Genomic DNA, 26,856 nt, shown 5'->3' with positions numbered 1-26,856 from the left:
TACCTTCTTCTCCACCCCTCCACTTTCCAAAAACTCAACTCCTCTGCCACTGGCTCTCTGAGGAGGCTCTATATCATAATAATTACCAATAGGGGCTTCAGACTGAGAGACCTGGGTGCAAATACTTTTTCTGTTCTTTTACATTTGCCATATGATAATGAGAAAATTGATTTAAATTTCTAGGCCTCAATTTCTTCATTTGTCAAATGAGGATAATGATGACTATTTACTCTTTAGGCTGTGTTGAAAGTTAAATGATCTATGTAGACTGTCAGTGTATTCTCCAACATACAGTAAATAGTAAATACGAATGAATGGTAAACTGCTGGTCAAAACCCCAACCTTAATGCATCCAATCATCTGCTTTCTAATCACACATCAAGGCTGATGTATAAAAAGTATACAGGTGCTCCTTCGGTGCGGACCTGGTACCTCTTTTGTGAAGAGGCAGCTGAGGAGACTCCGGCGCTCGCCATGGCCGACGAAAAGCCCAAGGAAGGAGTCAAGACTGAAAACAACGATCATATTAATTTGAAGGTGGCGGGGCAGGATGGTTCTGTGGTGCAATTTAAGATTAAGAGGCATACACCACTTAGTAAACTAATGAAAGCGTATTGTGAACGACAGGGTTTGTCAATGAGGCAGATCAGATTCCGATTTGACGGGCAGCCAATCAATGAAACAGACACACCTGCACAGTTGGAAATGGAGGATGAAGATACAATTGATGTGTTTCAGCAGCAGATAGGAGGTGTCTACTAAAAAGGGAACTTGCTACTTTACTCCAGAACTCTGTTCCTCCTGACCAAGACAGTCTCAATTAGAAAACCACAGTTTGGTTCCACCACATCCTGACTACTACAGTATAGTTTTCTCTATTCTTTCATTTTCCCCTTCCCCATTCCTTTATTGTACATAAAGTAACGGATGTATGTGCACAGCATTTGCTTTTTTTTTTTTCTTTCTTTTTTTTTTTTTTAACTAAATGGCCAATGGTATGTTTTTATCGACATCAAATGGAGATGGGATGGGGAAAAATACTGGCTCTGTGAAAATACCCCCTTTCTCCATTAGTGGCATGCTCATTCAGCTCTTATCTTTATATTCCAGTAAGTTATTTTGCTCTCATTGTTTAACAAAAAGAGAACACCATAAAAATCCTTGCATACCTTGTTCGATTGGAGAATTTTAATGTTTTTCATTTATCATTGTAAAACCAAGGACAATTTTATAACTTTTTTGTACGTAGCTGTTACATGTAGGGCAATCTGTCTTTAAGTAGGGATAAATTACTCTAAAAGAAATGAATCCTAGATAGTTTTCCCTTTAAGTCAAGCGTCTTGTTGTTTAAATAAACTTCTTGTTTAAAATGAAAAAAATAAAAATAAAAAAAATAAAAAATAAAAAGTATACAACAGAGCAGATGGATTTGGTGTCAATTAGTGCCCCCACCCTCAGCTGAGTCAGCAATCTTTCCTCATATCTGTATTCAGTTCCTTCTTCCATTTCCTGCAACAGCATTTTAAAACTTTACCACTTATGTCCGTACCATGGACTCAGCAATAAGAAGAGCTGACTCAACACATGTGACAGTACAGATGACTCTCAAGGAACTGCGGTGAATGTAAAATAACAAACCCCAAAAGTTATATAGTGTATGATTCTATTTATATGACATATTTAAAGTGGCAAAATTATAGAGATGGAGAACAGATTAGTGGTTTAGTGGTTACCAGGGTTAGGGATGAGGATATGTGCGTAGAGGGAGGTAGGTGGCTCTGGTTACAAAAGAGAAACACGTGGTGAAACTTCTATATATTTATGTGGTGGTGGACACAAGAATATACATGGTAAAATTACATAGACCTAAATACACACACACACACACACACACACACACACACACAGTACATGTAAAACTGGTGAAATCTGAAAAATGTCCATGGGTTTTATTTATGTCAACTTCCTCGTTGCAATTTCATACCATAGCTTTGTAAGATGTTCCACTGGGAAAAGTGGGGAAGGGTGCAATGGGATCTCTCTGCACTATTTCTCACAACTACATACGAATCTACAATCACCTAAAAACAAAGTTTAATGTAAAAAAGTAACTTCACCAAATTCCTATGACTGATGCATCACTTGATGTGCATTTTCACAGATAGAGATAGGGGTACAGGATTGGGGTGAAAGTTGAATAAGTAAAACAATGGAGAGAGGAAAGGGAAGAGTATATTTAAGGAAAAACAAATGATTGAGTTCCATGGGAACCCAGAGTACAGCTAATTAAATACTATAAAAGCTTAAAAAACATACCTTAGAGTTCCTGGAATTGAGGAGTCTGGACTAGTTTTGGACTCATTAGTATAGACTGAAGAAGCAGACAGTGATGTAGACGGAGAACCAGAAGCACATACTACTGGAAGAAGAGAACTAAGGATAGACCAGTGGGTTATTCTGAACTCTTAGGACATCCTTAGTGACTATCCTTTCAGCAGTTTCAGTAGAATGTCTGAAAAGCCAACGGTTCATTCTACTGCCAGACAGAACATTTTGCTGTTAAACAGCCAAGGAGCTGGAAGGCAAGGAGACGTGCTGTGGTTATATGGAAGTCGACACTGTTCAGCAGTTTGGGCACTGAAGGCGAGGAAAAAATCAGCCTGAGCTTAAACAAGAAGTAGAATTGAGGAAAGGCTTATTGATAAGGAGCAGAGTGACAGAGTGGGGCGTGGAGTGGGGAAGGGATCATATCTGTAAATAAAGAATAAAAAATAAAAATTATTAGGGAGAAATTTAAAATGAAGGTAGGGGACTAATAATAGAGAAAAGAGCAGAAAGTTATGTTTGATACCTTCCAAGTCTTCTATATGATGTAGAACTAAATAAAACCATAAGTAGTTTATATTAAACTTTTCAGAAAATAATCAAACCTTTAAGAATTTTCCAAAAGAAAAAAAAAGAATTTTTAGTTCCATTCCCTCAAAAACTTACTTAAGCAGTTTGTAAACTACTTAAAAAAAATTACTTATCCATGCAGCTAATAGAAAAGGGCACAACTGAAATATTTGTTGTGGGCCCATATATTCTCTCTACATGAATGTTTTGCCCTCAGTTCCACTACTCTTCTCAGTTTTTTTAGCCTTATAAAAGATACCTGAAGGTCTACGTAATCAGGGGATCCATTTTCTAGCCATAAGGGTTTAGTTTGAGAGATCCTGTGCATGACTGGAAGTCATCTAGGTTTATCATTTGAGTCAGGGAAGATTTCCTTGTTAAAAATAAACACTTAGAGTCAAACATTCAAGAGATTCTTCAGTGCAACCACTGATTTTTTTTTTTTCTGTTCGCTTTCCATAAATGTTCACCTTAGTTCAGTGTGTTTCTAACACTTCTGTCTTTTTCTTGTTTTCCTTTGTTTCTTTTACCTACAAGAGAATACTCAGTGCTATGGTTGAGTATAGAAATTTCATGAGTTAATTAGTGCATTTTATACTCATGAGTGCAGTTTACATAAACTTTAAAATACCAAAATATACCAAAATCACTCTTACCTGTTACTTTTCCTTGATCATCCTTTCTCAATCTCTCCTGCTGTATTTCCTTTGATTCTGTCAGGCTCAGCCAGTCTTGTCTGGTTAAACTGAAATTAGCTAATGAGTATCTAGTCCTGATATATGAATTCTTTCAAATTGGCTGAACACCAGACTTTCCCAAACTCCTCATAAAGCCTTTTGCTCAAGCCATGTGTGTGCTACAATTTTCACACTTCTGTATAAGCACCAACCTTTGTACAAAGTGGTACAATCAGGGCACTTAGGGATGCCAAGAGAACAGGGCTTGAAATTCAAATTATGTTTCTCCAGAATTAGTAACAAATTCTTGAATAAAATTGAGTTCCTTGTAGTGTGTTGTAAAACTGGCTCCAAAAATTACTGAGAAAGTTTTATGTACTAATGTTTGCATCTTCTTAAAAAACTGTAAGCTTTGTGGTGTTTTAACTTGTTCTATTCCTGTTTCCCTCTCTCCAGCTATGCAGTAGCCTTAAAACCAACAGCTTGATAATCATGGTAGCTGTGAAAACCTCCAGCCACTGGAGGGCGTGGAATGGATTTAAAGCTCCTCAAATCCCCATCCCTAGACATCTATCATTATCTGACCTGTCTGGAAGTTCCCTGGGAATACCAACCTGCAGGGCTTCTCTTTATCTGACTTTACTCAGAATCTCATTCACTACAAATAGCCTTCCCCCCCAGAGTATCTGTTGAAAATAATTATCACTAATTGTCTTACTTTGGAGCTGCCTGAGGTGGTGATAACAGTTGGGCAAACAAGAAGCTGACCAAAAACATCAAAGGAAAAGCTGGGAATGAAATGTCCCTAGGGGACTATGAAAAATTACAACATATTCTGGGAGTCAAGAAGGCCATGCACACATGTAGGACTCTGCCCATGCTCAGGAAAGATGCGAGGAGACCCTAATTTCTCACCTCTGGCTGACCTTGAAGTTCTGTGTGAGCAGGAAGTGAAGGCTAAGACAGAGGTGTAAATGACATACTGAAGCATTGAAGGTGTGCTCGGCACACACAGTTTCTAGGCAAATTCTTGGAGATCTATTTGTTCAAAGCATTTAAGGACATTGCTTTCCAGTCATTACCTAAGCACTAGCTGAACAAGCAGAGACTTCAGTGGTCAACAATGATGAAAAATACAGACTTTACAGAATTAGTTCAGTGATACCAGTAAACAAACAAACAAACAAACAATAGTAAACAACAACAAACCCTGAAGAAAGAGGCTTCTGATTTCCAGAGTTACTACATTGTATTACTTAGAATGTCTAGTTTCCAACAAAGGATTATGAAACATACAATGAAAAAGGAAAGTATGGTCCACAAAAAGGGGGAAAAAAAAGTGGTTGAATCTAAATTGTCCCTAAGGAAGGCTAGGCATCACACTTATTAGACAAAGGCTTTAAATCAGTTATTTGAAAAATGTTTAAAGAACAAAAGGAATTAGTCTCTGAAGAGCTAAAGGAAAATATAAGAATAACATCTCACCAAATAAATAATCTCAGTAAAAGGACAGAAATTATTTAACAAAAGAGCCAAACAGAAACTCTGGAGCTGAAAAATACAACTAAAATGAAAAATTCACTAGAGGAGCACAACAGAAAAATTGAGCCAGAAAAAGCAGCAGCAGAAAATTTGAAGATAGGTAAAATAATATTATCCAGCATACAGAACAGAAGAAAATAGTGAAGGAAAAAATGGACAGAGCCTCAGGCATCTAATGAGACACCATCAAGCATACTAACATAAGCATAGTGGGATCCCAGAAGGCGAGGGGAGAGAGAAGGGACAGAAAGAATATCTGAAGAAATAATAGCCAAAATGGTTTCTTAGATATGACACCAAAAAACAAAAAAGCAACAAAAGAAAAAAAATAGATAAATTGGACTTCATCAAAATTAAAATCTTTAGTGCTTCAGTGTACACTATCAAGAAAGTGAAAAGGCAAATCACAGAATGGCAGAAAAGATTTGCAAAATATATATCTGATAAAAGACTAGTATCCAAAATATATAAGGAATTCTTACAACTAAATAATTAAAAGATACATAATCCAATTTTTAAAATAGGCAAAGAATTTGAATAAGCATTTCTTCATAGAAGAAATAAAGATCGTCAAATACACATGAAATGATGCTCAACATCATTAGTCATTAGAGAAATGCAAATCAAAAACACTTCACACCCACTAGGATGTGTGTGTGTGTCACACCCAGTAGGAGATATATATACACACACACACACATTTGGCCAAAAAAAGGTATACAAGTGAACACTGTGGTCAACATTGCTCAAGCAGTAGTTCTCCGTAATCAGAAATATCTGGACGCTGATGGTAACTACTTTGAGCACCTCTTATAACTGTAGAAGTCAAACATGACTTGTATTCATCTTTTGTTATCGGTATATATTATTACAATTTTAATAGTTTTCCTTTCCTAAAATGTGTATACATTTTTTGGCATCGTGTGTGTGTGTGTGTGTGTGTGTGTGTGTGTGTGTGTACACAGATTATACAAAGTGTTAGTAAAGATGTGGAGCAATTGGAACTCTAGTCCATTGCTGGTGTGAATGTAAAATGATGCAATCATTTTGAAAAACAGTTTGGTAATTCCTCAAAAAGTTAAACATAGAGTAACCACATGAGCCAGCAATTCCATTCTTAGCTATATACCCAAGAGATATCCAAATATATGTCCATACAAAATTTTTTGCACAAATGTTCATAACAGCATTACTTATAATACCAAAAGGTAGAAACAACCTAAATGTCTACCAACTGATAAACGCAATATGGGATAACCACACAATGGAAACTTATTCAGCCATAAAAAGAAATGAAGTATTGACACATGCTAGAACATAAATAAACCTTAAAACATTATGCTATGTGAAATAAACCAGATACAAAAGACCACATATTACATTATTCCATTTTATTAAATGCTCAAGATACCCATACCAATACAGACAGAAAGCAGATTAATGGGTGCTACGGGTTGGAATGGATAAGGGACTTGGGGGTGACAGCTCTTTTTGAGATGATGAAAATGTTCTAAAATTGACTGTTGTGATGGTTGCCTGAATATCCTGAAAATGCACAGTTTAAATGAATAAATTACATGGCATGTGAATTATATTTCAATAAAGCTGCTTTAAAAATGCCAAGCACCTAAATCTCAGTCCATAGAAAAATCTACCCACCAATTCAAAGGCTGAGGCACTAACATAATCTTATAGAATTCCAAAAATAACACAGTGGTTAACAGTGGAAGAGCCATGCCTAAATCTCGACTCCTCTTCCTTTAAGATTCATTACTCTGAGACTAGACCTGAATTTTTTCAAGCACAGAACAGGCATGTATTTTATATGGATATCTAGTAATTTTTAGAAAATGGTGGGTTCCTCTTTTAAAAACCAGAATATGCTGTGTGCTGGATTTGATTAGACGGTAACCTACTAGCCGCACTGAACAAAACAATGAAACTGGACAAGTTGGCAGACACAGTATGGAGCCCTTGAGATGCCCTGATAAGGATTCTGAACTGTCTGCTTTAGAGAATGGAGAGACTCAGAATGGTTTTCAGCAGGGTAATGACATGGTTAGATTTCCAAAGGATGTCCTGGTGATAAAGAGGATGAATTTGGGAGGTTTAAGTCTGGAGGGAGCAAGACTGGTTTGGAGGCTGTGACAGTAATCCAGGAGAGAGAGTGATTGCCTAAACAAGGGTATGAGAATGGGTGGGGGGCCGGGGGAGGGGCAGGCATGATAAGATATTTAAAAGGTAAAATCAGCAAGAATTGGTCATTACTTTAGCACAAAGTTAAAGCCCAAGAAAATTACTTTGTGCCTGTTAATAAGAAAAATCCATCATTTAATTTCTAAATACTTAATCTGTTAAAATTTCTCTCTACCCCATTGTATAATGTTGTTTAAATTAACTTTAGAGATTAAAATTATTTTCATGTACTTTGGCCAGGCACAAGGTTTATCAGCTTTAGTTTTTTTTCAGTTTATCATAAAAACTAACAGACAATAAAATTCAATATCAAAGAGCTGCCAAAATTTATTACACTTTCATTTCTTGTACTCAATCCAGAAAGTCCTCTCCCTTTGACTTTATTGGCTAGAATTCTCAACTGGCTCTGATAAAGACAGTTTACTTTTCCTGGTTCAGAGCAATTTTTTAAGTCATTTGGGGTTAAGTCATTTGAGGTTAGTCACTTGTAACCATATTTCTTAGCCCTACGGTTTTTAGGGAAGGAAAGTCTTAAAATCTCTTAGTCTGCTTTCATGCCCTCATCTCAATATCCTGAAATTTGTCTCCCAAGATTCTTTGGAACAATCACCTCCTTCCCACTTGTTCACTGTTCACCCTGAAACTCTTGGCCCAATGTTAATAAATATCCCCATCTCTTCAAAATTTCCATATTTTTATTTCAGTGGACACTTGACTATTTAATACTCATCTGCTTCAAGTCAAGCTCCCTAACCGTACCTCTCTTCCCCTCTCCCTCTGGATCCCTCTCTCACATTCAGTAAAGACACTGAATCTTGATTTTACATCATTTACCTTCACCCTAAACCCTGCCATAACTCCTAAAATAGCAGAACATCCTGGCAGACCAGCAATCAGGGCTGTGGATCTCAGAAGATTTAAACTCCAAAACTGTATCTCACAAATCCTTTCCAGTTTTCTCGTGCTCTCACACCATAACAGATCTTTGAGCTAGAACAACCCTTGGTGAAATTTTCTCTCAATCCTTTGGTTTCCTTCTGGCCTCTTTCCTCTTGATAGCCTGCGTCACAGGATTGATGACCTGAATGAGTAGTTCCCTATCCTTTCACTCTACAAAACCCAACCAATCTTTAATGAATGTTCCTCTGCCCTAGTTGTATTTTATATATACCCTGAGATATAGAGATCTATTATTTTTTCTGAATTTACCAGAAATTGTCCTAACCCCAATTTATGGACTAATTCATCTTTTTCTACTGATTAAAAAGACCATGTTTGTCATTGTTAAATTTATATGCCTATGAATTGCAGATTTTGAACTCTATTCTACTCCATTAGAATAGTTTATATAATAACCCCATGCCAAATCCATGTTGTTTATGTAGAGTCTGTTCATTCTTCATATTTATTTAGGAAGTGTTAATTCTTCCTATTTCTTTTACATCCCTATGTACAAACTGCCTTTAAAGCATATTTACAGAAATTACATTTAGTTTGCTAAGCCTCTAATGACATTGGATCTATATGGAAAATTCTGTTCCTTTAGTGCCAATGTCAAAGAAAAACAAAGGTGGACATTAGTTAAAGTATTGAAAACAGATTTTCTTCAGTAGCTACTGACAGTAGGCGAAAGAGCTGAGCTCCTTTCCAGTGTGTACAGAGGTGACTGGGTGTTTCGATGGAAGAACGAAGGAGTAGGGAGGAGTGAGTGGGGACTAAAGTACCGTCAGGCAAGTGAAACATTACGGAGGGTTGTGTACACATGATTAGGCCAGCTGTGTCTGGTGGCTGGCAAGTAACTAAGTTAGGATTTCTTCCTCCCACTGAAACTGGGAGACAGTAAGTGGCCCCATCCTTCCTGACAAATTACATTTCAAAAGAGTAGCTTTCAGGTCCTGTGGAAAGACACCCCCAAAGTTCATATCTGATCAATTTACCCTCTGGTTCAAATCTTCAATGGCCTCTTTTTGCTTCTAGAAAAAGGACCAATTCTTAGCACCCTTTTCAAGGTCCCACACAGTGTGTCTCCTGTCCATCTTTACTCATGCTGGATCTTCTCATACCTACCAGGGCTTTGTACACACTGCGTTCTCTATGGCACTTCAACTAGCTAACTTCTGCTGCTCCTTGAGGTTCTAATTTAGAGACAATTCCCAGTCTCCCTTGACACCCTTCTCCCCCTTATGCCAGTCGATTACAGTCTCACAACAGTGTAGTTTTCACTGACAATACCCTGCACAAGCACGGATGCATTCTTGTTGAAATCTTAATCTCTTGATAAAAGGTAAACTCCATGAAGTCTGGGACCATGTCTGTCTGTCTTATTCACAACCGAATCCCTACCCCTTAACAGTGCCACATGGAATGAAGCACTTAATGATTAGTCCATAGACTAATTAGTACGTAGACTAATGATGTAGAATACTTCTATAGAACAATCCTCTATTGACACATTAAACTATATTTTTGTGTTATAAAAATCACTTTAATTTATAAATAAACACACACTCATGAATATGCATGTATGCATATGTAGAGTACAATTTTAAAATTTATTCAGGTAGATTACAAATAAACAAAAAAGTCCGTAGACCACTACTTACCTGCAGGGCAAGCCTGAGGTAAGTAGAAACCCACAAGCGGAGAAATGGCTGGAGAGTAGCAGTGTTTCTAGTCACAGTGCAAGAGCACTAGCTGCCGTCCATAAGTGATTTACAAATGGGGAGATATTACATTTATCTATAGAAAAGTGCCATATATATTAGGAAATTATTAATGTTATACCATTCTGAGCAGCCAAAGGAAATATTAGTGTGTGATGTCAAACACAACATCTAGTTTCCTGAAACCTTCCCCTGGATTCCCAGGTTGAGAATGGAGGAAAACTATTTTATATTTCTATAAAATATGTAAATGCATTTTTATATATAAAATATGTATTTGTATATATTTTGTGGTAAGACCATTTAACATGAGGGCTACACTCTTAATACATTTTTAACTGTACAATACACTATTATTAACTATAGGTACAGTGTTGTATAGCAGATCTCTAGAACTTACTCATCGTGTGTAACTGAAACTTTCTACCTGCTGAACAGCAACTCTCCATTTTCCCCCTCCCCTGAGTCCCTGGCAACCACCATTCTTCTCTCTGCTTCTTTTGACTATTTTAGATACCTCATATAAGTGGAATCATACAGTATTTATCCTTCTGTGACTAGTTTATTGCACTTGGCATAATACTCTCAAGGTTCATTCAAGTTAACATATGGCAGGATTTCCTTCTTTTGTAAGGCATGACAATACCACATTTTACTAATCCATTCATCCATGGATAGACATTTAGGTTGCTTCCACATGTTGGCTATTGTGAATAATGCTACAGTGAACACAAGTGGAAATATTTCTGAGATCCTGAAATGTGTATTTTAAAGTCTCACACTAAAACTGTATGTATAGTGCTTTTAAAAGTTAATTAAAAGTTGTACAATATTTTAAACACTGAGAGAAAATTCCCAAAGTACTACCCTCATCATATTTTTTTTCTCATTGTTTGGGTGGTCCTTTTCAGTTTTTAACCTTATGTAAAAATGTATACCACACATCTGTGGTCATTATATAATACAATTTAAATTCTGCATTTTACAATTATCCTAAACATTTCCACACACACTTAAACTTATTTTTTAGTGGTGGCATAATAGATTTTTAAAATATATGTAGTAATTCAATCAACCTGGGTTGTATTTTATATATATATGTATATCCTCAGATATAAAGATCTATTATTTTTTTTCTAAATTTACAGCAAATTGTAATAACTGCAACCTAGGAACTAGTTCATCTTTTCCTACTGATTAAAAAGGCTACATTTGTCATATATTATTCTGAGGTCTTCTTACTAATTGTATAATCTGGTCATCTTTAATATGTTAAAATCAGAGATACACCACAATTATGTGTACATGCTACTGCTTTGTTAGAGTTGACAGCTAAACTATAATTTAAAATTTGATTTCAAAATGTAATATTTGTGGAATTGCCGAAGTAGAGCCCCTTACGGTTAGATGGTTTGCTGAGCCTGGATGAGAAAGATCTTGGCTATAATCAGATGAGGGATTTTAACTTGTAGCCCATCAGGATTTCTTGAAGAGTTTTAAGGAAGCATGTGAGAAGACCTGATCTGTATTTGAAATAATTTAAAAAGCGGTTAACTTTGATGGAGAAAGTTCATTTAGGAAGCAACTGTAGTAATCCAGGTGAAAGAAACTGAAACTGAAGTCTTGCACTAGGGCAGAATGAGTGAAACTGGGGATTCCAAATATAGATTGGAATATAAAGGTGATGTGCAGGGAAGAGGAAAACCAGAAAAGATGACCCCCTTCTATGCCAAGTTAAGTTAAGATCTTAAAGGCAGTGGGGAAAACCATTGAGAGTTTTTAAGCATAAGTATAAGATCAGACTTGAATACATACAAGATCACTCTGGTGTGTTTTGCTCCTTTAAGTTTCTTTAGAACATTAACATAATTTTCATTTTCATTCCAGGAGTTGAGTCATCTCTGACTATCTCATGCATTTATTTTACTTTTTTTTTCTGACAAAACTACATTTACAATTCATTTTTTATCTACTGAACAAAAATTAAGAACAGATTAGTTAATACAAGGCACTGCTTCAAATAACTTATGAAAATAATGTTACCGCAGAATGAGAGGAATCTGCTTGCCTGCGCACATCCAGGCCAAACAAAACAGAAGCAGGAGTTTGCAGCAAAGAAAGCAAAGGTTTATTTAAGGAGTTGGCGCCAAGTCCAGAGACACAGATGAGCCAGTGCTGTCAAATACTTGGCTTCCCGATGGCTTCTAGTGGCTAGGTTATATACGGGGAAATATCATTCATCATGGCTGCTACAGGAGCTGAGGACCGAGGAGCTACTGATCCGTCCCCGTTAAGGCAGGGAGCAATTGATCATGGCTTCAGGTCCTGGTATCGGTCATAGCACAGTTGGGTCAGGTTTCCAGGGGATGCGGTCTGTGAGATTGTTCTGCCCTCATGAGTCTGGAGCCGAAATGTAACTGAGGCCGAGGTGTTAGCTTTGTTGTATTAAACCCTTACTCATTGTTTGAGGTCTAGTTATTCTATCCTAGTTACGGTTGATAGACCTGCAGCTTTATTCTTAAGTGACTGTGATGTTGACCAGAACCCAATGTCCTAACAGCTGAATGATTAAAAGCAGGGGACATACAACATAAGTACAGATAGGAGGGTGTGGGGAAAGAATGCAAGTGAATTATAGTTCTATCAGCATAAACAAAGCAAGCTTGGATTAAAGCAGAATGCATGCTAAAGAAACGAAGTTCAGGTGGGTTATGGTAACAAGCTTACAAAAAACATAAATTAAGGGATGATGACTTGCATTATAAACAATCCTTAAATTTACCGCTTTATGTAAAATTTCAAATTTATGTCTTTCAAATCCACTAGAGAAAAATTGTTTGTGTGAAGGAATTTGTTTTTCATAGATTAAAGGACCATTGTATGAAATGAAGAATGCATACTTTTTCTTATTGACGCAAATGACCTACTTAAAAACTCCTATTACGAGTTAAACCGGTCAAACGACATTTGAAGAGCAAAGCTTCAAATACCCTTATCATCAACCTGCAGGAATACTCCACCAACTATGAAGTTGGGATGTTCTGTATTTCCATAAAGAGAGATGATGCTATTGCATCATATTTTAGGAGAATTTACAATCTTACTATGATACATTGTCTGCATTCATTTGATAGAAAGGGATAGCTCTATATTATATATATTTACATACACGTTATATATATTATACATATTATTATGTATATCATATATAATATACATAATAGTACAACATAAACTGGAATCAGACCTTTTGTTTAAACCTTTGAATTCAAGTCAATGCTCCCAATTTTTAAGAGTGTGGAAGTTAAGCTCTATAAGATTACACAAAGAAAAGTTTCCAGAACATGTACATTGCCACAAATTGCCCTTCAAAGCAAGGAGGAGCTATTCTTACCAGTTCACAAAAATTCGGTGTTTTTTTTGAAGTAGGCTTTTACACAGATTGAAATTAAAACGGCTTTGTGGAACCAGACAGGAAATCTGTATGGAAGAACTTCTCTGTAATTTAAGTTAAAGATATTCATATTTTACTTTTAAAGTACAAAATTAAGTCATAGAGCCATCAAAAAACTGTACAGTATGTTTTGAAGTTGATTAGTACAGACTAATGAGGCTAATTTTTTACCCCCTGAGATTTAGAGTCACACAGAAGCGTGACTTAAAATGTATGTTTTTTCCCAACCTGGAGCAGCAGCATGAGATCACTCAAGAAAAGTGAGTCATATGACCAGTTAGACAAAGTTGCCAATGCTGTTTTCCATTTCATGAGTCCTCTGGAAGGGCAGAAGTGGAAAAGCAGATCCAATTGTGAATGTCAGCTTTTGCACATTATGAAAGCTACACAACAGCTGTTACATGCTGCATTAGGACTAGTAATGGAACTTCAGTTCTAATACCTGAATTTCCCTTCTACCCAACTTCTTAAAATGTGTTGAAAATACAGAACATTACTATTATTTTTTCTTTTTTGCAATTGGATAGTCTACCTAGGTCATCTGTTCTCTTACTGATTTTGATTAAAATTATAATATTTATACGGGGAAAAGTGTTCCGAGTTAAAAGAATACCATGGAAGTGCTTTTATAGACCGACTTTAAATTGGACTGTGATTGATCACTGCTTTTGTGCGCAATAAGGAAGCGAAGTCTCATTTAATTATCTTGTTTGCTTAGCTTTGGCTCAAAACTAAGCCATATTCTCAAAACTTGGTCAGCGGTTAAATAAAACGTTTATTGAGTTTCCATTCTAAGTACATAGATGGTCCTGAAGAAATCAAACTTGGCTCACGTCAAGGAGTTGGTCAAAAGGCTTTGCGAGAATGTACGTGCCTTGCCAATCTGCCACTGCAACTTGAATATACTTAGAATAATGCCTAAATTTATTTGTTTATAATGGAGCCAGAAGCTTTGCATGAATTATCTCATGTAAAGCTTATGACACCCGTGCCAGGCACTGCGTTGGAAAAGCACAAGCCCTGCAAGAGACCCTCTTGAGCCTCCCGAACGCTTAGGCCAATACTTATCCCGGACCTTGGGGAAAGCAGACACCCGAGCCCCCTGAAAGATAAAGGGCTGACCAAGAGACTAGGATGGCAAGCGCTCTCCAACAAAGCTCCCTGGAACTCGCCAGACCCGGAAAAAGACCCAGTCGGTTGCCCTTCCAGTCTCAGGGTGCCGCGGGCGCGCAGCGACGGAGGCCCCAAGGACGTCACTGGTCGAGCCTCCACCCCGCCCCCCGCGCGCTTTTCTTTCCCTCCCTTTACAGTGACGCGGCAGCAGCGCTCACTGACACACTCACGCGCGCTTCAGTCCGGCCGCAGGGTCCCCAACATGGCGGCTGTCAAACTCCTTTCGTCCTGGCAGAGGTTCTGCGCCCCCGCCCGCGGCTCTGGGGGCCCGTGGTCAAAGGTAAAAGTGCGGGTGAGGAGGACGCCGGAGGAATGCAGACGAAACCCCTTGTGCTGCCTGCGTTTTCTCCTCTGCGGGCACCGCCCTCCCCAGCCTGGGAGTTGGCATCTGTGGCGCCGTAAGCCGGGCACTGAGATGCTCTGACGCCTTCCTTGCCTCGCGCCTCCTTCGGGTCACCGCCGTCGCTTGGTTCTGCACCTGCTTCCAGGATGGCGCGAGCCGAGGCAACGGAGCGCGCGCGAGGCTGAGAAGGGGCGACAGCCCGGCGCCCTTCTGAGCTCGCGCGTCCTGCGGGCGTGCATCTCCGCTCCGCGGGCAGCCTCCGGGATGGGGCTCTGGCGGCCGGAATGGGGCGTGAGAGACGCACCAGTTTAAGGAGGGGCAGAGGTGACGGCAGCAGGGGTTTGCGCCCGGCTCTGGGGATCTCGAGGCAGGGGCGCCTCTAGAGGCCCAGAACCCACCGTCGAGTTAGCTAGGTCTCTGCGCGGCTTCATCACCAAGGGGGCGGATGCTTGGCGTGACGGCGGTGGAAGGCCATGCCCCACTTTCTTCTCCCTATATGGCTGTGCCGCCCGCGGCTGTGGGAAAGGGAACCGGGACTGGGACGCTTGCACGGGCGTCGTTCCTGCCAAGCGGAGAAGTCGGTCAAGGTCTGGCCGCTGCCCGTGCGCCGTCTTTGGACGTCACCGTCCCTTCTCCCGAGCCCCCCCAGGAAATCCGGGTTATAGGATTTCCGTTTTCAAAGCCGTTTGAAAACCTTGTCCCGCCTTTACTGCCAACTTTCCCGAGTGGTATCCCGAGGAGCTCTCGTCGCGATTGTTGGTTGATGTGGATTTTTCCCCCCCGTGCTCCTTCTTTGCCTGGAGCCCACGCTCAGGTGGCGTTCCAGTCCGTAGTCCTCGGAGGCGAGTACTGCACCAGAGTGCTAGGGCCAGGACGGTGGCTTACCTCCGCTACCTTGCAATCCCTGGAGCCTCTTTCTTGGAAGGGTAACCGAAAAGTGATGTCTTTACTTAGTAGCATATTGAATAATAAATCTGAGTTTGAAAGCATGCCTTGCACACCTTGCCTACTGACAGAGAACTGTCCTGTCCCGTTGCTCTTCTATTTTTCCCACATCCAATATCTGAGAGCAGTAAGTGCGGAGAGGCCACTAAAAGCCCCGTAGGTAAGTGCTAGGGGATGATTTAGAACTGGAACAGTTTACTCCTAAATGATTCTTAGGAAGCATTTTGATCATTGTAGATAGCTTGGGATGTATAAAGCATTAAAAGGGAACTTGACCTTCAGTTAGGTTGCTGCGGGTACTGAAACGAAGGCAAACCAGGACAGGGAGATACCCTTGGGCCAAGGTCAATAACATTCCCTCTTTTGGTAGTTAGTTATTTACCTCAGTGTAATTTACTCATTTTCCCACCTTTAAGTATATCATTAAACCATTCCCAAGCCCAGCAAATCTCTTCTTAGATAGGGCAGGTACAAATTAATGGGTTTTGCTGTATTTCTTTGAACGTTTCTATCAAGCTTCAAACTCTTACTTTTCAGGTTTGATTATCATGGCTCCAGGGCGTTCTTTCCAGTGTTCCCGCAGGGTTTGGCATTTAGTGCTTTTACTGCTTATCTAGCCCCTAAATTCTCACCTCCTACTTCAGTTAAACTGTAGCACTTGTGTACTTGTTTAACTTTTCAAATGTGTACATTGTCTTCTTCACCAGATGAAAGTTTCTTGTTAGGGACCATACTGTATGCCTATTCTCTATGTTTCGCAACATTTCACCCTACCCTGCCTAGAAGAGACACTCAACACTTGTTTAATACATGGATGAGCCAACCTTGTAAGCAAACTTAAGTAGTAACCTTGAGAATTTTTCTGCTAAACATAACCAACAGGTAAAATGGATAGGTTTTTTGTTTGTTTGTTTGCTTTTTATGATAGTCAAGTTTCTCAAACTTGAGTGTGCATCAGAATTACCTGCTGCTTTATCAAAGTGATTACTGGGTCCACCCTCAGGGTTTCTGATTTAGTAGGTTCTGGGTGAGGCCCCCAATTTGCATTAAGAAAGTTCCTAGGTGATGTTAATACTATTGGTCTGAGGACTGCACTTTCAGAACCATTGGCATAAATTTAGATTAGAATAGGCTCTCTGAAGGTATCTTCCTTCCTCCATGCTATTTTGGAGGAAACATTTAGTACTATTTTCCATTCACTATAGAAAGTTATTACTGGGGAAAAAAATAAAACTACCATTAACACTTTATCTACCGCTCTTCCTTGAAACTGTCTTTTCCAGATCTTTCTCAAACCCCAGATTCTCCTGAGCTGCAGTCCTAGTATAACTTACTAGTCGACTCCACTTGGAGTTCAGGCTCTTTCTGACCCCAAATGAACCAGCCATAAAGTGGCTTTTCCCTCCCTTGTTTTGCATTTTTTCATTATGGTTAACCAGCACCAGTATCCATCCAGTGTGTAAGTTTGGAACCATTCTCTCCTGTCCTCCTTTCTCTCCCTCCAGTTGATCACTCGTGTCATGTGTAATAATTTTGTAATTATTTAGTCATTATTATCCTTGCTACTTTGGGAGTTTCATCAGAGCAGGAACTCTGCCCCTGTGGTTTTCTTTGATTTAACCCAGCTTCCTCATTATTTACTACATTTATACAAAATAGATATTTTGGAACAAATGGATTGATTCAGGCTTTTAAATGAGAGTTGTGACATCTCTGTTTCAAAAGCTTTGCTGTTCCTTTGTCATTGAAGGATGAAGTTGAAACTCTTTAATGTGGTCTTTAACGCCTCGTCCAACCTGCCTCAGTCTCCATCTCCAGCCTGTTCTTCATGAGCCCCTCTCCATGGGACCTGGTCACGCATGTCCTGAACACACTGAGCCTCTCAGCTCTTTGTACCTTTACTCAGGCAGCTCTCTCTTTCTGGATTCCCCATCCTCATTAGTAATTTAACTCTTGGAGAACCCCTCAAGCTTTCTGAGGTGCCAGGCAGATGCATCAGTCCTTCATTTGTGCTCCTTTAGCGTGCTGGGCCTCGCACCAACGTCGGGAGAGAACATGTACACGTATGTCCCCTCAAAAACAAAGTATGCCACTGCTATAGACAATTGTCATTAACTCCCTGCGAGCACCTCATGATTTACTCATGTCACAAGTGTGTAACTGGTAGTGTTTAGTTTAAGATGAACTTTCCACCTTTGGTAGATTCTGATCCAGTGCGGGATAGCTGAGGGGAAGCAGAGTTTGCCACCCCAAAATATACTTTTTTTAGGATATTGATTATTTTAAACTGGTTATTTTCAAGAAAGGACTCAGGAAAAAACTTTGACCTCCTCCCACCCCAACTGCCTGAAAGAATTTAGATAGAGGAACTGTTTCAAGAAGGGAGCTATTGTCGTAGATAAGTATATTTCAGTATGAACTAGTTTGTGATAGACAGGGAATTAGCAAGGCCAGTTTGATCAAAATCTTCTCTGTGTCTCATCATTAAAGAAGGCTTAGCAAACATTTATTTACCAAACATTTGCTTTTCCATCAACATGTCAATTGCCTTGACTTCCCAAACCACAATCACTACCCTCCCCCTTCTCTTTAGCTCAAGGTGGCATGTAAGCCTCAACTGTCCAATTTTTCCTGGGTTCCCATATTCTTATGGAACCCTCAAATGTACATAATAAATTTGGTCATTTCTTCCTGTTATTCTGTCTCAGGTTAACTTGATTAATAGACCAGCCAGAAGAACTTAGAAGAATAGAAATAAAATTATTTTTCCTCTCCTACGCAGCTAACGCATTTCAACACGTCACTACCTCCTCTTGGCAGTGATGCCATGCTCTTCCTTGCAAAGCTGTAAGTGTGTGTATCTACCCACATATTGCTGACTTTTCCTTCTAATATGGTTCTCTTTACCTTTCTCCACGCCTCTCCTCCCATACCGAAGGGGGCACTATCAATCTTCTGGTGTCCTGATTTATTTATCTCTAAGGTGACAAGGTAAATGTCACCTGGGGGTATAGTTCCATATCATTAAGATAAAATTTATTTTAAAATGAAAAAGCAGTGTGCTTTGTGGTTTTCCCTGAGAGATCTTCAAAATGAAGTGCATTTTCATTAAGTTTTGGAGTGTTGAATGACAAGAGAAAGAAATTTAAGTGAAAGAAGTAATGGTAGAAGTGGTTAGAAGGGAAGGAGACTCTGGACTAGAAAGTCATGACATAAAATTTAGGCTCAACAGTGGAATCATGTCTCAATGGTTAAGTGCAAGAGTTTGAAGTAGAAGACAAAGGGTATTTGTAGACAAAGTTTAACTTAATCTTACGGAGAGGACTTTAAAAGGAGAAATAGGTTACATAGAAAACATTTTACACTAAGAATTTTGATTTTTTTTTTACATGTTACTACTGAAACATTATTTTTCTTTTCCAGTAGTAATAGAAACTAGTGGCAACAATAAAATGAAATTTGCAGAAGGTAGGAGAGTGGAAAAACAAAACAAGATACATTAAGTGAAAGTAAAAGATGACCTCGGTGAAAAAAAGATATATTCCCAGAATAAACAGATGTCAAAATTGTACAATTCATTGCTTTTTGTTGTTTTAGGTAACTTCTGCAAACTTGAAAGTTATTTGTTTGTTTGGGTCTTTTCATATCCTTGTTTTAGGATTTAAAATATATTAGAAGTTAGAGGCCAATTTATGAGCAGATTAGAGCTGTGCTTTGAAACCAGTTATCTAAGGGGAAAAGGTAGATATTTTTAGGGACACAATCCCCCGCCTCCCTGCCTAATCTTAGAAGGTGATGGCAGTGCATATCCCTGGATTCCCAGAAGCAGGGAGTGTGGCCCCTTATGCCACACTTGGTTTCTTAACCAATAGATAGCAAATGTTAATATAATAAATAGATAATAAATGAACGCAAATATTGTTAACTGAATGTATGGAAAATGAAAAACAAAAGTTGAGTGCCTGTAAATTTTTCATTATCTTAAGCTCTTCTCACATTCCCTGGAAACATGGGTCACTTTTCTTGCTTTTAACCTTTTGGTTATCTGGGCAAATGTGGAACACTTGGGTCTTTTCTAAAACGCTTCTGAGGTACTTTTGCGGGGGTGGGGTGGGGTGTGAGGGGCAAGTGTCTCAGTAATTTTTGTTTGTAATGGAGACACCAATTATTAGCTTAAGCAAAGCAATGGAATTCCTGCCAAGTCTGTGCTATGTGCTTTTGTTCCTCTTGAATTGGAAAAGCCTTTCTGGGTCTGTAGAAGAAATGAGTTTTCTTCTCACTCCCTCTCTGTGGGACGTGTGTTTCTCAGTCTATGGATAAATCGTTCAGGGCAACCTCACCCCCAGACTACTTAGGTGTAGATGAATTCTTTCATTTTCTTCCCCCTCCTGCTAAGGCCCTGACTCTTCATCTTTAACTCCAGATAATGGCAGCAGACCTCTTCCTGAAAAAAATAGGGCACTCGTAAAGATTTGTTGTATATAAGTCATGAAATAGAAGTAGAATAAGATTGAGGGCTTTTAAAGAACATGGAGAGGAATATATGTGGTAGAAGGATCCTGTGATAGAAAGCCAAAACCTGGGATCTCATCTCGTTTTAACTCGATGTTGGGTAAATTACAAGATCTTTCTAAGCTCCAGAAACTTGATCTGTAAAATGAGTTGGTTGAATCAGATATCTGTGGATTTTTCTTTTTTCTAGGAGGTATCTTCAACTTTATTTTGAGATCTGTCTGGTGGTCTATTTATTCAGGCTCTCAAACTTTTAACTACCAGGATTAAAAATATATTCATGTGTGTATGTGTGTGTTTAAAACAGAATCAAATAAATCCTTGATACCGGAAGATAAGAAAGAGAAGAAAGCCCTTTGCTTTCTGTCTCTGCCTCCACTATTTTCCTTGTTTGGGCAGTGTGCCAGGATATATATATACTGCCCTCCTTGTCTGACTTTGACCAAGGTTGAAATTTAAAGGGACAAAAGTCATCTGTGTAACCTCTACCTCTGCAAATCTCATTTGACTTTCAGTATAGTTCTCTTAAATAGGCTTTTGTACCACTTGGCACTTTTTATAAAAGGAGTTTTTAGAGGACAAAAAGTGATAGAAACTCATTCATGCCATTACCTTGACACTATCAATGTCTCTCTTGGGAGACTGATAGGTAATGGGTGTAAACGTACAACATTATGGACTTGTTAAGGTGGCAGCATATCAGGAGTCATGTGTCATTCTCTCTACTCCCTCTTTTTAGCTTGAATATATGGTGAGAATCAAAGAGAGATTATACGTATTACATGTAATTTATATAATAATAAAGAGATGTTGGGAATCGTGATTAATTGCGTTACAATAGACTCTAATTTTTTCTTGCCCATATTGTGGATGAAGTTTAAAGAGGGAAACAGTTTAAAACTGATTGTGAAAGCTCACTAGATAACAGTAATTCTAGCCATGCCTCCTTTGCAGATAATAGTTTGCTACTTTTCAACAGCATTCATGAGTTCTAAGCCTCATAGGGAGAATGAGGCTTTTTATGCTGTTCTTGTCCCTTTAGGAGGCATTTCTCTGTCACCCAAGATTGGATCGGGGCCTAACTATTTGTAGAATTTGTAGTATTGGTCATGCTGTCCTAAGTTTCCTCAAGAGCCGTGATCATGTCTTAATACTTACTAGATTGGAATAAATAGCAAAGTAGCTGGCACATAGTAGGTTCTCAATAAGTAGTTGATTGATTGAGTGGAAGGTTAGGTTACTGTCAGAAATTGATGCTTGATGACACCATTATTGGGAATTTGAGTCCTCACATATGGTCTGCCTACTTTTGGGTGGCCACAAATGTTACAGAATTTCCCTTACATAATAGAAGACCTAGTTCACCGGGGGATTCTGGTGATAATCTGTGGCTAGAGTGTGTCCATTCCACTCTTAAGATGAACTAGTTAGTTCCAGTCCCACTCTTTCAAAGAGGACATAGTAAAATTATCCTTGTATATGTAAAAATTGAATAAATCGCTATACATGTAAAGTAAAGATGTATCTCCAAATGATTATTCACTTAAAATGTTTTTTAATGTTTTAGGGATGTGTTTGCTACTTTTCAACCAGCCTGCATCGCCATACCAAATTTTATACGGATCCAGTGGAAGCTGTGAAAGACATCCCTGATGGTGCAAAGCTCCTGGTTGGTGGTAAGTAATCGTATTGTTTTCCTTTTTATGGTAACACCATTATGTTTTTAGCAAAGCAGAAAAATCACAGTAGCAAAGCTACATAGATTGGAAATGCCAATTATTTTATTGCTTGGTTAGTATTTATTTTATTTCATTTATTACGTATTATATTCTTTTTTATTTTAGTGTCCCCTTCCTGAAAGTTTAGCAAGGTTTAGCATTTTATATTTTTACCTTTTCATTCGTTTTGTGGTGTGTTTTTTTTATTATTTTGAAAAGCTGAACCTTCAAATGGTGATTTCTTATTAGTACAGTAGCTTAAAAAAAATTCCCCAATTTTTTTCTGGGAATTCCATTTAATTTTAAACATTTGCATTGATCTCATCCACCCACACCGAGTATCTCCTTTTGTTATGCCTCCTTTTCTGAGATAGCACATGAGTATCTATCTGTTACTGAGCTTCCCAAGTTCTATTGTTTCTTTTTGCTTGAAATATCTTTTAGAACCACTGTCTCACACTGATTAAATTTGCTGCCTAATTCTTATAAATTTCTTTGGGTCTCTAGGCCTTGGTCACAGGAATAAAGGCTTATTTTTAAGCTGCCCTCTCTTCCTTCCTTCCTTCCCCTTCTTTCCTTCCTTCCATTTTTTTTTCCTTCCTTCCTTCCTACAACTGATCAGTCATTGAGTGTCCATTTTAAAACAATACTGTTTGAGGAATTGTGGAAAATGTAAAGAAATGAAAGTCATTGGCCTAGGCTTCCAATTCTGCAGAATATACTCAGGCATATAACACAAACATGCTTGAAAAGGTGACTTTATAAGAGTCAAATCATAAAGTAGGGCAGTATGTAGTTGAGTGCAAGAAGAACAGTGGGTAGCCATAGTAACACATTGCACTTGGCCTTATACTTATGAATCAAGGATGTGACAGTGATGTCTGGTATTATATATTGGTGTAAAACGTTTGGATACAGCTACTTGTATATGACCATTTATTGAGTTGTTGAGAAATAGCTGTGCATTTTGCTTAGTAGGTCTAATAATGTGCTTTGTATATTTTCTTTTTTATTAAAAAGAATAACATGCAGTTCCCTGGAAAAACATTACTCTCTTCACCATTTGTTTATCTTTTTGACTTATTATAGGTTTTGGGTTATGTGGCATTCCAGAGAATCTTATAGGAGCTTTACTAAAGACTGGAGTAAAAGGGCTCACTGCAGTTAGTAACAATGCAGGGTAAGTGCATTTTTAACACAAGTGTTTAATAATACTTTTCCATAATATGTATTTAGTCAAAGTCTATCAATGAAATGAACAACATCTCCATTTACATGAGTAATACTGTACATCAAAAGATAGTGTTTAACAAGTTCAAGAGTGGAGTTACATTTATTCAAATATTTTCAGTCCCATCCTTCATAATCATAAGTAAAGGAAACTTGCATACCTTTATATCTTAATCTAATGTGCTCTTATTTTTCTAAACTTCAAATATATTATTAAAGTTAAATATATATATATATATATATATATATATATATATATATATATATATATATTTCCCCCCCCTTTCTTTGCCTCCCCCCCACTCCATTTCAAGACGTTGTTTCTCAGTCTAGTTGTGTAGGACGCAGCTCCCTGGCCCATGCTGGTGTTATGAGCCTTGCGCTCCCCCTGGCTGAGGCAGTCGGTTGCCAGTCTCGTTGGTCGGCCACTCACAGCAGCTCATGGCAGCTCTCGCCGGCTGCCGGCCACTCACGCTCGCCACCAGCCGCTCATGGCAGCACACGGTAGCCCACGGCAGCACACAGTAGCCCGTGGCAGCTTACGCCAACCTCCGGCTGCTCACGGCAGCCCAGCTCCAGGGAGAGCTGTTGTTCACAATCTTAGCTGTAGAGCGCGCAGCTCACTGGCCCATGTGGGAATCGAACGTGAGACCTCGGCATTAGGAGCATGGCGCTTCAACCGCCTGAGCCACCGGGCCGGCCCAAAATATATATTTTTAAATTGAGTCCTGCATTTTAAAATTTAGAGATGTTCCTTTATGTTGTATATTGTAGATCATTATTTATAAAGAAAGGTGGATATCAGTTTGAAATATATCTCAGGTCCTTCCTTTTGGTTATGCCACTACTCTAGATGCTATATAAGGTATACCATTAATCATTAAAAATGTTGCTAGTCTTGATAGAAGGAGGAGGCTATGCAGCCAGCACTTAAGACAGTAGGATCGCATATCACAATGGTCGACAATGAGCCATAACATTTTAATAATGAATGGCGTGCGCATTAAGATATATTTAGTTATAAAGGAAAAATCTATTTTTACACTAAGTGGTAAATCATCAGCTTTCTTTCAATAATAAAAGACTTTAAAGGTCTTAAAAAAATTCTTAAAATTAACTAAATTGGCAGTTTAGCCTATTATAAATGCAACTTAGAATAAATAGCACAGATTATTTAGGAAACAAAGCTGAGCCTACATTTGTGCTCATTTTTCCTTTGCTGAGTTTATTTATGCTATTATTTTCATCTGGAAGGTTCTCCCACCTCTTCTCTGCATATTTACATCTTTCCCATCTTTCTGAATTCGACTCAGGTTACATATCCTCAAACAAGCCTTATCCAAATACAGAACTTCCTAGCCTTTGTTGATCTTGCCCCTTCCTGAATTCCTTTCTACACTTTTATTTTATTTTATTTTGTGTACTGAATTGTATTTATTCTCTTTGATATGTATTACAGGCCACTGGTTACTTACAGTAGTTTTCTGCTTCCTGCTGTGCTCAGCCTGAGTCTCAGAGTCACTGAATGCTAGAGTAGGAGGGGATTGTAGAGATCATCTGTGCCAGTTCCCTTATTTAAGAGAGGGAACACATCTGTAAATAGAGAAGTTTATTCACGGTCCCTTGATATTTCTTAAACACATCCAGTGCCCTTTGAGCTGACTTTATATTTATCTAAAATGCTGTTGATTATCAGTATGTGTTAGTCTTGCACATGGAAGTGGGCTGCCCTTGGAGTTGTCTAAATCCCCACCTTCAAGAACCGCAGTCTAAAATAATCTTGTCTTGTTGAGATGGCTGCATCTCTGAAGGGCTCAATGGAGAGATCTAGGTCTCCTTGGCTAATTGTAAGCATTCTCCCAAGTTTGGTTATTTTGTCTGGCAAGGGCTAACCACTTCCTGGGGTGTGCACTTGAACGTCTCTGCTCAACTTATGGAAGATTTCACTTGTCGTAGAACTATGTCATAAATTAACCTTATATCTAAATGCAACATTTTCTTTTCAATATTCTTGATGTAATCAGAGTAAATATGAGGTATGATCAAAAAATATGGTGAATGTTTACATTACAAAATGTTTATTACAGTAAAAGACACATTCCCATTAATCCCTCTCAAAATACTCCCCCTCACTTCGAACACACTTATCCCATTGTTCTTGCCACTTTCTGAAGCAGTCCTCTTTTGTGAGTGTATTTAGTTGCTCTGTCATGGCTGGCTCCATGTGTTGAATAGATTCAAAATGTTTGCCTTTCATGGTCATTTTTACTGTGGGCAAGAGCCAGAAGACTCTTGGTGCCAGATCCGGGGAATATGGTGGATGAAGACATACCTTATTCAAATAAATAATGTTTTTATTGGACAGAAATTGCTGTACCAAAAGCAATATGTGACACGGAGCCTTTACCCGTTATGATCACAAAATATGGTAAATACTGCTGCCGCATGCCATCCAACGGAAAGGCAGGGATCTTCAATATGGGAAGCGGTGCGTGGGACCTTAGTAACATTGTGACAGATTTAAGCTTGTTTGGTGCAATCAGTTGGGTATGAGCTACGATTGAGAGAAGGTGTGTGTTAAAGTGTGCCGTAAATCATCCTCTGTCATGACAACACTCTATGTCACACATCACTTCTGGTATAAGGCAATTTTTGTCAAATAAAAACATTACAGTGTGTCCTTGTCGGGCGGGAGACCTTGCTCGCTCCGCCATTTGTCGTGCGGGGCGGCCTGCGGGGTCTCTGGTCCCGCTCCCCACATAAGAACGCAGGATATGGTGAGGCCAACAAGGAACACCCACGGAGCCATAGGTAGGGGAGCCATACCACCACGGTCTCACTGGAGGCTGGGCCCACCAGACGCCGACCTGCCGTCCGCTTTTCCGCCAACAGACCGACCAACGACTCTTCTCCACTCTCTCTTCTGTTCCTCTCTCTCTCGGCTCTCCTCTTCCGCTCTCTTCGGCTCTGCTTGGCTCTGCTCGGCTCCTCCGCCATCCTCCGTAGTCGCAGCAGTTATACCAGCGGCCAATTGGCTAACTGGCCACAGCGACGGCCAATCAGCCACAGCCGACGGCCATTCACCACCTGAGCCAGTACCCCTTCACGTGAGGCCAAGAGCCTGTAAACTACTCTCTGGGGCTCTGTCCCCACAGTCCTTATCTACCTTATTCACTGGATCTGGCACCATGTGACTTTGGCTCTTCCCCAAAGTAAAAATGATTCAGGACATTGAGGCAGCCATGAGACCAACCAAAGACACTCACAAAAGAGGACTTCCAGAACTGCTTGAGAAAGTGGCAAGAATGATGAGATAAGTGTGTTCGAAGCGAGGGGGAGTATTTTGAGGGGGATTAATGCCAATGTATCTTTTACTGTAATACATTTTTAAAATTTAAACATTCATCATATTGTTTGATCACACCTCATATAAATTGCATAATTGAGATTTAAGTATGTTTCAAAAGAGAGTAAATAAGAAATACAGTTTGTAAATGGTTGCAGCTTC

The 26,856-nt window shown here is 39.0% G+C and overlaps 1 protein-coding gene and 1 pseudogene across 1 annotated transcript in view; both read left to right on the top strand.

The window, feature by feature from the left end:
* Nucleotides 1-389: 389 nt before the first annotated feature.
* Nucleotides 390-977, top strand: LOC148758467 (small ubiquitin-related modifier 2 pseudogene; annotated as a pseudogene).
* A 13,669-nt stretch (nt 978-14,646) lies between these two features.
* OXCT1 (3-oxoacid CoA-transferase 1) overlaps nt 14,647-26,856 on the top strand; it is a 115,959-nt gene continuing 103,749 nt past the window's right edge. The window contains exons 1-3 of the mRNA XM_019748541.3: nt 14,647-14,880; nt 21,968-22,076; nt 23,208-23,298. Of these exons, the coding sequence (XP_019604100.3) occupies nt 14,803-14,880; nt 21,968-22,076; nt 23,208-23,298 (278 nt within the window). The 5' untranslated portion in view covers nt 14,647-14,802. The remainder of the gene's footprint in view (nt 14,881-21,967; nt 22,077-23,207; nt 23,299-26,856) is intronic.

The sequence above is a fragment of the Rhinolophus sinicus genome, chromosome 3 (assembly GCF_057876585.1).
Source record: "Rhinolophus sinicus isolate RSI-liver-muscle chromosome 3, RSI-T2T, whole genome shotgun sequence".
NCBI classification, from domain to species: domain Eukaryota; kingdom Metazoa; phylum Chordata; class Mammalia; order Chiroptera; family Rhinolophidae; genus Rhinolophus; species Rhinolophus sinicus.
Note: the sequence above shows the minus strand (reverse complement) of the source record. Positions and strands in the feature narration are given on the sequence as shown.